We start from the raw sequence: 13,746 nt of genomic DNA, 5'->3' as shown, positions 1-13,746 counted from the left end.
CAAGTCCCTTATAACAAAATTTCTTCAGCTGAACTGTCTCATGCTTAGTCTAAGCCTCTAAGGGTATGTCTACACTGCAGCTACCCACGGTTGGCCCAGCTCAGCTGACTTGGGCTTACAGGGTTCCGGCTAAAGGGCTCTTCAACAACGATGCAGATATTCGGGCTCAGGGACCCTGTGAGGGGGGGAGGGTTCAAGAGCCCAGACTCCAGCCCAAATGTCTACACCGCAATTAAACAGCCCCTTAGCCTGTGCCTGGCAAGCTCAAGTCAGCTGACATAGGGTAGCTGTGGACGTTTAATTGCAGTGGTGACATATCCAAAGTGAGTTTTTTGAGAATGAAGAAAATCACACACACCACTGGTGAATAGGAGCAGATATGGGTATGTCTACACTTGCAGAGTTTTTGCACTGTAAGTTTCACCGGTGATAGGGAACCGATGAAAGAAAAGTGCTGGTTTGTGTACTCACTTAATTCCTCAGGTGTCAGAGAGGGTTTACACTAGCAGCACTTCCATGATGGATGAGAGCAGCGCTGAAGCTATCCCACAGCGCAGCTCTCTTGATAGGTCTTGTGGGAAAGAGGGGGTGAGCAGAAGGCATTCTGGGACCCTGCTCAGTGCCCCGTGCTGCACTGCTTCATGTCCCAGCAGCTCCATTATTTCCTTGTTTCCTGGCATTTTTTTTTTTTTAAACACCCCCTGCTGTCTGGCTGCTTACCTAACTGCCACATCTACAAGCAAAGGGAAAGGGAGTTTCAAACTTCCTGGGACTTGCAGGGGGAGGGGCAGACATCCCTTTACCTGGCATCAGAGCAGCGGAGATGCTGGCCAGAATGGTCACTTTTGGAACTATGGGATATCCTTTAGAAGCCAAAATGTGTTTACACCGGTAGAACGTGTCTTCACTTTCACAACAGCGCAAAAAGAACAGCGGTAAGAGCTGTATGCCTCTCGTGAAGGTGGTTTTCTTTTGCGGTGAAACTTCTGAGTTTCACCACAAAAAGTCATTAACAAGTGTAGATGCTCCCACGGTTTTAGTGCAAAAAAGGGATATTTTGTGCTTGAAATGGTAAGTGTAGACATAGCCTAAAATGGAGATTTACTGACATCTGTGGATTTAAGCTTTCAACCTTAACTTTAACTTAATTTTTTGTAAACATATTTTCTTGTTTCTTTTTAGAAACAGAAACAAGTGACTGGCATTTAAAAAAAAAAATCAGCCTTTCCCACAAAATACACAATGCACAAACAATCCCGCCTGCCCATCTTCCATCCAACGACAAATACAAATTTCCCCAATTTTCCAGTAAGTAGACGAGGAAGGGGGAGAAGTTTGCTAAGCACACATAGAAGAGGATCCATAGGAAAAATATTTTTTTTAAAAAGAAGTTTTAAGGTTGTGTGAATAAGTGGTCTAAGAACAGAATACTAAAGCAGTAGCAACTCCAAATTATATATAGCAAGAGGCAACAAGCAGGTCAACATGCCTGCTTGGACATAAGGAGTGGAGTGAAATACTGTTGCTTACAACTGTTACATATGGTTGTGGAGGACAAAAACAGATGGCTAGGACTCTTGTTCCTTTAAAATGTTAAGTAATATTGCTGCCAAGGGGTAATGTGGTCAAATTCGTACAGCCAGATTCTGGTTTCTGATAGAGTTAATAAACCAATGCTTTTCAAAGGGAATCCTAACCAAAACAAACAAACAAACAAAAAAACAAAGTACTAAAAGTTTCTGTGAAAATGCAGAATTGCATATAAAGGCATGGTATACAATAACCAGATGAAGATTAGCTTTAAGAAATCCAGGAAACCAGGAGAGATTGTGGTAATGCTTAGACTATCAGCTCTTCAAGGCAGGGACTATGCCTACACGTGTTTTATACAACAACTTGATCATGACCAGATTCTCTGGGTATAACCATAATAAAATATTAAACCACTTAATGAAATAAATAATAGAACTAGTAATTATAATAAGTGTAGTTTAGTTTGTTACAGTCAATCTTTTTCAAAATTGTTACCTCAGAGGACTAAAGAGTGAAAAACAAAAAATTTGGATCATTACCTAATACTGAGTGTGCCCAATTTTACCTTATACTAGGGAGAAATCCTCAAAGCTAAGTGACCCATGAAGTACAGAGAAGCTGGATGCAGTGATTTTACCAAAAGGGGGGGCGGGAGGGAAGATCATATGTTTTATGAGAACAAATGATTGAGCTAAGTACTCTACAAACTCTCAATTTACTTGCTTATCATGGACCAATACTACTGGTAAGATGCTCACAGTAAAAATCTCTCTAAAATGGGTACATAAAGCAATTAACTGCATTGTAGAGTCAACTATTGGCGATCTTGCAATTTTCTTCTGAAAAACAAGAGTTCCTCCTCTCAAATTTGGTAGAATTTATGAAAACTTAGGACACACCTAATGTTGCACCTTGCTTTGATTAGCCATTCCTTTTATCTTATCTTTCATCCTTTCCTGACCCATCCCATTCTCTAGCCCAATGACTGTTCCACAGTCTATAAATACTTGGGAGGAGGGGGGAGAAGAGAGGGGAGAGAGAACAACTCTACAGTCCAGTGGTTAGGATATCCACCTGGGAGACCAGGAGCCATTGCCCCTGCTCTGATGAGCCTATTTATAGGCTCTGATGAGTGAAACAGCTGCAGCAGGAAAAGTTAAGAGTCTGTCTACACTACAATAAAACAGCCGTGGCTGGCACAGGTCAGCTGACTGGGCTTACGGAACTCGGGCTGCAGACTATAAAATTGAAATGTAAACGGTAGGGCTCAAGGTGGAGCCCAGGTTCTGGGACCTTCCTCCCTCATGGGTCTCAAAGCCCAGGCTCCAGCTAGAGCCTGAATGTCTACACTGCAGCCTGAGTCAGCTGACCTGAGCTAGTCACAGGTGTTTTATTGCCATGTAGACATATCCTTAAGGAGCCTCACATCAGAATATCCCATAGCTCAGTGGTTAGAGCACCTTCCTGAGGTGGTTGGGAGATTTGTGTTCAAAGCCTCTCTCCCTCTCCGGCAGATGGTGGAAGTTGAATCTGGGTCTTCAACATCCCAGGCAAGTGCTTTACCCACTCGGTTAAAAGTTATAAGGTGGGCAACACCACCTCCACTAGCTAGATTTCGAATGTGACCCAATCCAGTAGGCAGCCAAACACTGATCTTCCCTGGTTAGCAAACAGCTCTGTAGTTTAGGCTGGAGATACTTGTTCAGACTCCTAAAATGAGGCAGCAGTACACATGCTCAAAGGCAGAAACTTGGGTGCTTTGAGAACTTTCACTCTGAAAATTGAAGTGCCAAATGAGTTTAGGCACCTACAGGGTTCGGTGTGAGTTTTGTGAACCGTAGTGGAGCCTGAAACTGGGACTTAGCTGCCTAAACTCAGATTTAGGCACCTAAATCTGGGGGTTAGGTGCCTAAATCCCTTGTGAATCCAGGCCTGAATCATTAGTCATTCTAATTCCATCCCAGACTCAGGATATTGCCCATGGTTAGCCAAGGTCTATGATGTCCAATCTATTCCTAGTCATTTCGTATGCCAGTAGACCTTTCTTTTTCCTTTAGAGAAACAAAGCTCCTGTACAATTAAATGATCATGTCCTAATTGTTTAAAATTATAGTTCAAAGTGTGGACTGCAAAGCTCCGAAGAATCACATAATGCCTCTAGAAACACCTGCTGATGTCAGAAAGAAGAGAAGCCAATCCACCTCCATGAGGTTGCTGTTGTCAATAAAAGAGCTTAGATGCCTCCATGAAGAATTAAACCAAGTATGTGCCAGGATAACAGGTACTTCAGAGCTACTGAGGGTCTATCTTGTCTATGAAAAGTGGTTGAATTTAGGTCAGGTTTAGCTAACACATTAACTAAGCCTGAGCTAAACATAACCTTTTTCCTAGCATAGGTAACACATTTAGCAGGATTTTAGCTGCTCATGGAGTAGCCTCGCTAAAACTCCACAGATAAAATCCTGGTTTAAAGAGATACCATGAACTTGTGTGCACACACACGCACGCGCACACACACACACACACACTTTCACTGGGAATTTTATTCCTACTGTATCACAATATTTTTATTGCTACAAGAGGAGTAGCAAAAATGACAAAAAAATAAGTCCTCTGTTCTCCAATTGTCATTATTCAGTTTGTTTACTTTGTGCATTTGAAAGCACTTGGGTATAACCTACTTCCCCTGTACATCAGTTTCTCTTAATTGTGGGGGGTCTTCCACACAGTAATAAGGGAGAACACTTTTTAAAAGAAAAAAAAAAAAAGCTGGAAAGTGTGATTGTAAAAAATTGAAGGGAAAGTTTTGTACCCAAAACAAGATTTAACTTTTTTTGGAAACTGACAAAAGTTCAAGTGGATAGCGTTTCCTTAAAAAACTCAGAAAAACATATTTGAAAAAGCCTTCTGTTATTTTAATTTCAAGCATTCCAAAATAATCCTTTCACTGAAGGCAAATATTGAAAGTGGAAGAATTCTTCTTAGTAAAGTCAACCACCAAACTAAATGATTAATCCTGCACATTTCCCAATGCAGATGCAAATTTTTACAATACAAAGGGGTGGACAAAAATACTCAACTAGAGACATTAATCCAACCACTGTATTTGGAGGTCAGAAAAATCATGGGATTTCATCCACAGATGAGGAGGAGTAAGTTGTGCTTGTCTACACTTACACTGGTGCAGCTGTGCTGCTGTAGCACCTAGTGAAAACACTACCTATGCCGAGAGGAGAGCTCTGTCTACACCGGGAGTTAGGTTGGTATACTTTTGTCACTCAGGAGTATGGATTTTCCACACCCCTGAGCAACATAGTTATAGCGACATAGGTTTGTAGTGTGCACCAGGTCTGAGCACTAGTCTACATTAAGGCACTACATTGCTGAGGCGCATCTGGTGAAGATGGACTATGACCATGGGAGAATGCTCTCCCGTCGGCAAAATTACTCCACCTCAGTGAGAGGCAGATTTTCCAACAGGAGTTCTTTATATATTCATCTTAAAATGTTTAAACAAAAATAATAACGCCTAATGAGTTTTTAAAAAATTAAAGTATTTTGTATGCTATTTACTGCTTTATTAAAATCATTTTAACAATGCACAAATCCTCACTTACCATGAATCTACTTATATAGCAGTATTTAGCAACTGAATTAATCCTTTGCCATGGCTGTAAGTAACGCAATATTTCATATCAACATGTCTCCAAACTTTAGTTTAAGTTATTAAAATAGTGTGCCCTTCTGTAATGTATGGTACTTGACACAAAACAGTGCTAAAAACTGAACTTTGTCAACTAGAGGTAGAAGCTTCTTCAGAAAGATATTGGTAGTGTGACCGGTGTGTTAATTTTAGTGAACAACAAAATACTATGGTGAAGTTGTGCCAGGTTGGACAGGTTCTGAGAACAGTTGTAGAAATTCCCTCAGTACACCTGATTTCTCCCCTCTCTCTCCTGGGATTGAAACTAAATTACACAAATGGCAAGCATCATCAGTTCAGCACCAAAAAATACTGTAAATCAACTGATTACTCCATCCTAACCCAGCATTTCCCTTTACAATAGCAACAACTTACAACACTTTTTACAGGTGCCAACACCAATGCAGCTTTTTCAATTAGTTTGACTAGAGTACGGAGACAAATTTTGTTGAAATCCTCCCTTTAAAGACTTCGATCTTCAACACTTTTCCTTGTATCCGCAGGGTACATTTGTATATTCATTCAACACTCCCTTTGCTCTCCCAAAAAAATAGCTATGCACACACCTTAAAGCTTGCTAAGTGACAACAACATAGTTTCTTATGATTTACACAAAACCCAAACACTTAAAAAACAAGGATATGAATAGTTAAGGACAAAAATATATATCACTGTTCACCAAAAAAACATTTCTATTCAAGTATAAAATATTCATAACACAACAACCTTAATCTCTGACCTCTGGATTATAGTGAGTTTATTTTTGTATGTATGTGTTATTTGATATCAAAAATCAAAGTATTTTCTTTTAAGCAATGCTTTTAAATGGACAATATTTGCAGTTAGATCAACTGACAGTAATTTTTTTGGTAAAGTTCTTATCATTGCTGTTCCTTGAGAATCATCTTGAAAAGGCAGTTATTCAGAAAAGCGCATAACTAACTTTACGTATGTATAGGAGTTTGCCTTATCAATTTATATTATTAACTTATACATAGAGAGTTTTTGGTTTCTTTTTCAGGAGGATTGTGTGTTGTGTTTTCATCAGTACTTTCAACATTTATTTTGGATCAGTGTTAAGGTTGTACTGTGATGAAAAATATTTTTTAACATAAAAACCAGACGCCTACATCTTTCAAAAGTAACAAGTGATTTTTGAGCATTCAACTTGACACTTTAAAAAAAGCCTGATTTTCCAAGAGTTGGGGAGGCCCTGCTCAGCTGTCTCGTTTGGCATCCAAAAGAGAAACCCAGAATTTCTAATCACTTAGCATATAGGAAGTTTTAGGATTAATTATACCCTTCAGTTATTCATTTCCCTGCTTTTAAGTGATGCGTTTTGTGTATGTTGTGATAGGTTTGATAAATTGATAATATGCATACCTAACTGGCTTTTCAAATGAAGATTCCTGGGTTTGGAATTTCCTAATTTGTGAATTTACAAATGGGTGTTTCTTTTTAGTAGGTAAATGAAGATCCATTTATTTATGAAAAATAAAGTGATGACCATTAAAATAAAGGGTGCTTGTCAAGCTAATAACGGCTCCTGAAAGACAGCCTCATTCAATGCAAACCTAGCAAGATACATATTTTCACTGTGGAGCTAAATTTGCCACGTATTCACTGAACAGCCTAACTTGACTTTGAGCAGGTTAGAAAGGTTAAACCAGGGATCGGCAACCTTTGGCATGCGGCTCGCCAGGATAAGCCCAGTTTGTTTACCTGCCGCGTCCGCAGGTTTGGCCGATCGCGGCTCCCACTGGCCGCAGTTCGCCACTGCAGGCCAATGGGGGCTGCAGGAAATGGCGCGGGCAGAAGGATGTGCAAGCCGTGGCTTCTCGCAGCCCCCAGGCCATGAACCTGGATTCTATTGTGCTATGCACTGTATAAACACAGAACAAAAAGATGGTCCCTGCCTAAGTTCCCTCTAAGCTGCGCAGCAGGCTGTAAAGGGCCGCACAGGCGTGCAGCCACAGGGGCCTGGAGAAGAGAGAGGTAGGGGTGGACGGGGAGGAGTACAGGACTGCCGGCAGGGAGAGGTGCCTTTCCCCCGATCCCAGAGCTGCATCTGGCAGGGAGAGGAGCCTCTCCGCCGGAGCTGCTGCCGGCAGGGAGAGGCGCCTCTCCCCTGGCCCCAACCCTGGGGCTGCTGCAATGAGAGTGGGCTGGGGGGAGTCCTCTCTCCTGGGGGCAGCCTGCACCCAAACCCCTCATCCCATGCCCCATCCCAGAACCCTCATCCCCTCCCTCAGCCCCCTCCCATACACCAAACCCCTCATCCCCAGCCCCACCCCAGAGCCCGCACCCCCAGCCAGAGCCCTCACTCTTCTGAGCCCCAAGCCCAACCATCTGCCCTAGCCCTGAGCTCTCTGTCAAAGTAACGAGTTTAGACGTTCAGCACTCTTCTCCATCTCTGTCCCTTCTGCCAAAATGCATTATTAATCTCCTGTTTTGCAGCTGAGCCTCGTCAACACAAAAAAAAAATCAAGTTTTGTCACTTGGACGCAGGGCTTTGGAGCTGTGTTCCGGCTCCGCTCCAGCTCCAGGCAAAAACCTGCAGCTCTGCTGCTCCGGAGCTGCTCCGCACTCCAGCTCCGGGCTCCGCTCCAAAGCCCTGCTTGGACAGGAATTGGTGTCCTTCAACACTTTTCTGTAAAGGTAATGTACATGAGGATATTTGAGTATTTAGGCCCCTATCCTTCAAACACTGAACTCCAGTGTACAACTTTGCTCACAAGTAGTCCCAATTGTCTTCAATAAGATATGCCTGTGCAGACCTTCGTCACACAAGCAAAGGGTTCACAGGATCTTGTGAGTGCAACTACAGAATGTCTCTTTTTCAACTCCAGCAACATCATCCATATTAATATCTCTTCTACTTTAAAAATCATCTGTATTAGGGATTCCAGGACCTGAGCCAATGCCCAATGAAATCAGTGGAAAGACTAGAGGATAACTGAAAGAGAAAGAGAGTCTAAAATGAAATCCTTTGGTTGAAATCTAACTGTACAAAATAATACTGGACTGTCATTTTCTTCTTTGGATTTAAACAGAAGTCTCCTTCAGGAACATTTTTAAGTTTGGTTTGGGTAGAGACTAGGAGGAAGAGCATACTTATTGTTTATACTACTTATTCTATCATTACTTTGTAAACTACTGTATTCAGTTTCAGATACCAAAGAAACAATATCTGATTTTACTGCTGTATCACCACCACTTTGGCATATAAAACAAAAATGTAACCAATGTTGAGAATACCTTTGTTACTATGAACTCTGCAAATATAATTATTCTAAATTAGCAGACAATTTTCAGCAATATAGTTTCAGCTCACAGTGATTCTCCTAACAGTTTGTACATGCTTTTTTTTTTTTTTTTGTTCCTTCATATTTTGTCAGTCTATAAATTAGGGTTCTAACCTTGCAATGCAATCAGCACAGGCAGACCTTTGCAATTCTCTGGTGACTTCCTGTTTCCTGCAATTTTAGAATATTTGACCAATATTTTCCCTTACATCTCACTCCAAAGGAGAAAGTATCTGCTACAGAAGGTTAGACAAATACCTTAGGTCAATTTTGAAAACTCCGTTCATAAAAAGAGATGATGTAGAACTTCAGATACCAAGAGTATTTATTCAAAGTTAGAAAGGAGGTGATCACCTAGCGTGAATAACAACAAGCAACATGCAGCATATTTACTTGTACTCCACCCAAGCTACCAACCAAAGAACCTGTTTGCAGAGCACTGCTTGTCACTTAGGTATTGTAGTGTCTGATTTTGGAGCCTAGATCTCATTTTTAAATGAGATTTAGGAGCATACTCCTGTTGACTGGAGTGGTTCCTAAGTGTCAAAAGCCTGTATGAAAATGAGAAGGACCCGAAGTCACATTTAGCACTCTAGTGTCTCTTTAGATATCAAGAAACTTAAAAGCATCTTTAAAATATTTGTTATGGAAAAGTAATACCATCTGTTTGACAAAACCTGGTACCTGGCACACCTATTATTTATCTTTTCATAGGCTAAGAAAACAAGTCTTACAATCCTCACCATACTAGATGGGCAAGAGTTCACACACAAAACTTTTGTTTATATTATAAACCATCAGAGGGGATCTGGATCATGTTTATACATGGTTGACACACAAACAAGGGCTCTGTTTCAGTATGAAACATTACCTAAAGTGACCTCTACATGTTATCAAGTAATTTTACAATTTTATTAAAGCAAATGTTAAAAAAATTAGATAGTACACAGGTTAAGAAAAGAGCATCTGTACAAATACTCCAGCACTTGTCCAGTATACTGAGCGGGGTGGGGGGAAGTAAAGACAAACACACACACAGAGCCCAGCAAGTTCTGGACTGAGTCGGACCAGGCCCAATTTCTTACAGCAAACTGTAGCTCAAGAACAGCAGGAAGCGCGTTTATTCCAGGTCTGAACCGTTTGCCACCAGTCGCTTAGCTGTAACCCTCCTATGCTGTATAAACAAGCCCTGCGGTGTCAGGGATGGTGGGGAGGAGGCTGCTGCTCCGCCAGGCAGTGAGCGATGCTGTACGGAGCCATGTGCATTGCGGAGTCTCCCACGGGGCCGTGCAGAGCTGTGCCCGAACAGCGGAGCGCTCACCTGTGCACCGGGCAGGGATGCCACAGCCTGCACCTCTCCCCGCACTCCCCCCCGGCCGGAGAGACAAGCGCCCCGCTCGCAGGGCCCCTCACCACCCCAGAGGCAGCTGGGGCGGGTCCCCGCGCTGCATCCCGGCGGGACCCTTCCCCTGTGTCCCGAGGCGGTGACAGGGCGCAGCGCCCCAACCCTTCGCCCCGCGGAGCCCCGGGATAAGGGAAACGGCGGCGTCTTCCCTCAGCGCAGCCGCCCCCGCGCCCGGCCCGGCCCCCAGGCCAAGGCAGCCGCAGCCAGCGCCCTCCACCCCTGCCCCGGCGGCCGCGCCACCCGCACAGCAGCCGGCTGGGAGCGGAGAGCGGGCGGCAGCCGCGCCACCCAACGCCCGCCCCCCTCGCGGCGAGAGCCCGGGGCGCGGCGGGCCTCACCTCGGGGTGCAGGATGGGGACGCAGCCCGCTTCTTTCTCGTACTCATCCAGAGGCACCGCCATCTTGGTGCGAGCCCGCCGCCCGCTGCATGCTGGGTAGCGCGCTGGGGAGGGGAGGGAGACCGAGAAGGTGGCCGCGGCGGGGCTGCTGGGCTGTGGGAGGGGCCCCAGGCAGGGCTGGTGCAAGGCTATTGTGTGCCCTGGGCAAAAGTTCCACCTTGCGCATCCCGGGAGCATCGCTTATTGTAAACTTTCAAAAATGAAGGCTGCATAATATGGCACTGATCATTAGCACTAATACACGTTATTGGACCCCATATCTGCTCTGGCGACACCATCAGCGAACCCAACCACATCAGCCACACCGTCAAGGGCCCATTCACCTGCACATCTACCAATATGATATGCGCCATCATGTGCCAGCAATGCCCCTCTGCCATGTACATTGGCCAAACCAGACAGTCCCTACGTTAGGGTTACCATATTTAAAAAATAAAAGAAGAGGACACTCCACGGGCCCTGGCCTGCCCCTTTCCCACCCCCGGCCCCGCCCCTTCCCCAAAGTCCCCACCCTAACTCCCCCTCCTCCCTCCCAGCCACACGAAAAGGGCTGCCCAAGCGCTACCGGCTTCACGGTTTGCCGGGTAGCCTCCAGACCTTGTGCCCCCGGCCGGCACTTCCCCAGCGCAGCTGGAGCCCGGGAGGGGAAGTGCCCGGCTGGGGGCGCAGGGTCTGGAGGCTGCCCGGCAAACTGTGAAGCCGGTAGCGCTCTGGCTTCAGGCAGCCCCCATGCCTCCTGACCCTGTGCCCCTGGCCAGGCACTTCTCCTCCTGGGCTACGGCTGCTGTGCTCCTCCCCTGACTCTTCGGCTCTGTTTAAGAGCCATGCTGCCCGAGCACTACTGGCTTCGGGCAGCCCCCTTGCCTCCGGACCCTGCACTGCCGGAGCAGAGCAGCTGGTGCCCGGGAGGGGAAGTGCCCGACCGGCGGCTCGGGGTCCGGAGGCAAGGGGGCTGCCCGAAGCCGATAGCGCTCGGGCAGCTCGGCTCTTAAACAGAGCCAAAGAGTCAGGGAAGAGGTAGAGCAGCTGGAGCCCGGGAGGGGAAGTGCCCGGCCGGTATTTTTCCTGAACATGTTCAGCTTTTTGGCAATTCCCCCCGGACGGGGGTTTGATTACCAAAAAGCCGGACATGTCCGGGAAAAACCGGACGTATGGTAACCCTACCCTAAGTAAAAGAATAAATGGACACAAATCAGACATCAGGAATGGTAACATACAAAGCCAGTAGGTGAACACTTCAATCTCCCTGGACATTCAAGAACAGATTTAAAAGTCACTATTCTTGAACAAAAAAAACTTCAGAAACAGACTTCAAAGAACTAAAATTCATTTTAGTTTTTCATTTTAGCAGAACTAAAATTCATTTGCAAATTTAACACTTTTAATTTGGGCTTGAATAGGGACTGGGAGTGGCTAGCTCATTACAGAAGCAGCTTTGCCTCTCCTGGAATTGACTCCTGGAATTGACACCTCCTCATCTATTATTGGGAATGGACCACATCCACCCTGATTGAATTGGCCCTGTCAACACTGGTTCTCCACTTGTGAGGTACTCCCTTCTCTTCATGTGTCATTATATAATGCCTGCATCTGTAACTTTCACTCCATGCATCTGAAGAAGTGAGTTTTTTTACCCATGAAAGCTTATGCCTAAATAAATCTGTTAGTCTTGAAGGTGCCACCGGACTCCTTGTTGTTTTTATAAAATTAGAATGGCAGATACTCCGTCATACTGGGTGATCAGGTTTGGTGGGGAAGGGAAGCAGACTGGATTCGGTCAGTGTGGGTTCAGGTTTGGCTGGGGAGTGCAAGGGGAGCAGAATGGGTTCGGTTACTGGGAGGATCAGGTTTGGCTGGGGAGGGGACGGGAAGCAGACTGGGTTTGGGTGTAGAGTGGGGAGAGGGCGCAATCTGGGTTTGGTCGGGGGCAGCGGGTAGGGTCGGATTCAAAGAGCCGCAAGGTGAAATGGGCGCGCTCCTCTCCAGTCCCTGGCATGCAGCAGTGGGCCAAGTGCGATTGCAACAGGGCAATGGGAGCGTGTCGCCTGCTTTGCCTTCACGAGTCCGTCCTGCGCCCGGGCTGGGGAGTTGAATGCTGGACTCTCGCTCCAGCAGGGGGGCGTGGGGCAGGCAGAACTGTGAGGCAGAGAGTGCACGGCCCTCACGCCAAAGCAGGGTCAGCAGGGTAGAAAGTTGGGGCGCAGGGAGGTGGGATAAAGTGGCTTAGCCGCCCCTCCACACGAGAGAGCCCGCAGAGCTGCCAACGGTGGCGTCCCTCCCTTCTCTCCCCAGGGGGCAGAGCCTCTGCCTGGAAATCCTGCAGCCCTCTCTCCGAGCATGCTATGTGCAAGCTGGCCCTGGCCTGCACCACACTGACAGCACAGCTCAGTCCCAGGGGGAGTTTTACACTTCCTGCCGCAAGCTGCTCCACTCTACTTCTGGCTGCTTTGCAGTCTACAAGACAGAGGAGCTATTACTGTAATGTACCTACCAACACAGCAATATCTGTACAATTATCAATTCACAATCAAAGGACTTCGCTGGCTTTCTAAATGGCAGGAGAGCAATTCATTGGAAGCATGGTTCTTATCATATATGTCCTCCCTACAGTCTGCGATCTGCAGCCAGCATCTTGATTGGCAGCGGCGCCCCCAAATCTTGGCGGCCGCCTAGTTTGCCTAGTGGTTGTACCGGCCCTGTGCATAAAACAGTGTTAGAATATAGCATTAAACAAACATGAAACAATTAACAATTACCATTCTGCAAGCAGTGGACGGCTGCCTACAAGATGGGGTGGGGCAGTTCTCACTCAGCAGCAGGCATCCAGCTTTATTGACAGGCATACACACAAGCGGTCCTTTTGAATTAAGCAAAAATCAGATTTACACTCCTTGTCTCAATCTCTCTGATTCGTCTTAAGGTCCTTCTGTTCTGTCACTCTTTCACATTCTCCAGTCCCCGATCTCCTCCCTCTTCCTCCGATCTCTCTAGTCTGCTGCTGCTGCTTCTCAATTATCTTCTCCTTCCCTCTCTTCTTCTCCTACCACTCACGTTTTACCTTGCCAGCTGTCTCCTTATATTCAGTTCCCTGACCTTTTCTGATTGGCTGAATGAGTTGCCACCCATGCAGGGAGCAGGCAGCTTGAAAGGTCAACCAATCAGCTTTACCCTTACCTCATAGATACTCCTCCTTCTGCCCTCTCCCTGCAGGTGTTTTGAGTCATCCTCCTAAACTTTCTTCAACCCTTGTTTCTGATTTGCTATTCATCAATTTAGTTTGTGTCCTCCATCTTGGAAGTTCCTAATAGAAAATAGTGCTGGCCATGTTGGATTTTTAACTACAAACTATCATTAATTATAATTTCCCTAAAACATCTAACTTAAAACTAACTATTTCTTGCA

The 13,746-nt window shown here is 45.6% G+C and overlaps 1 protein-coding gene across 2 annotated transcripts in view; it reads right to left on the bottom strand.

Moving 5' to 3' along the window:
• ZDHHC17 (zinc finger DHHC-type palmitoyltransferase 17) overlaps positions 1-10,431 on the bottom strand; it is a 120,703-nt gene extending 110,272 nt beyond the window's left edge. For both annotated transcript variants that reach the window (XM_042860096.2, XM_005310812.5), the window contains exon 1: positions 10,285-10,431. In XM_042860096.2, coding sequence (XP_042716030.1) covers positions 10,285-10,347 — 63 coding nt within the window. In that variant the 5' untranslated portion in view covers positions 10,348-10,431. The remainder of the gene's footprint in view (positions 1-10,284) is intronic.
• Positions 10,432-13,746: the final 3,315 nt, after the last annotated feature.

Source organism: Chrysemys picta, chromosome 1, assembly GCF_011386835.1.
Source record: "Chrysemys picta bellii isolate R12L10 chromosome 1, ASM1138683v2, whole genome shotgun sequence".
Lineage (NCBI taxonomy): Eukaryota > Metazoa > Chordata > Testudines > Emydidae > Chrysemys > Chrysemys picta.
This window is presented reverse-complemented; position numbering and strand designations above follow the sequence as displayed.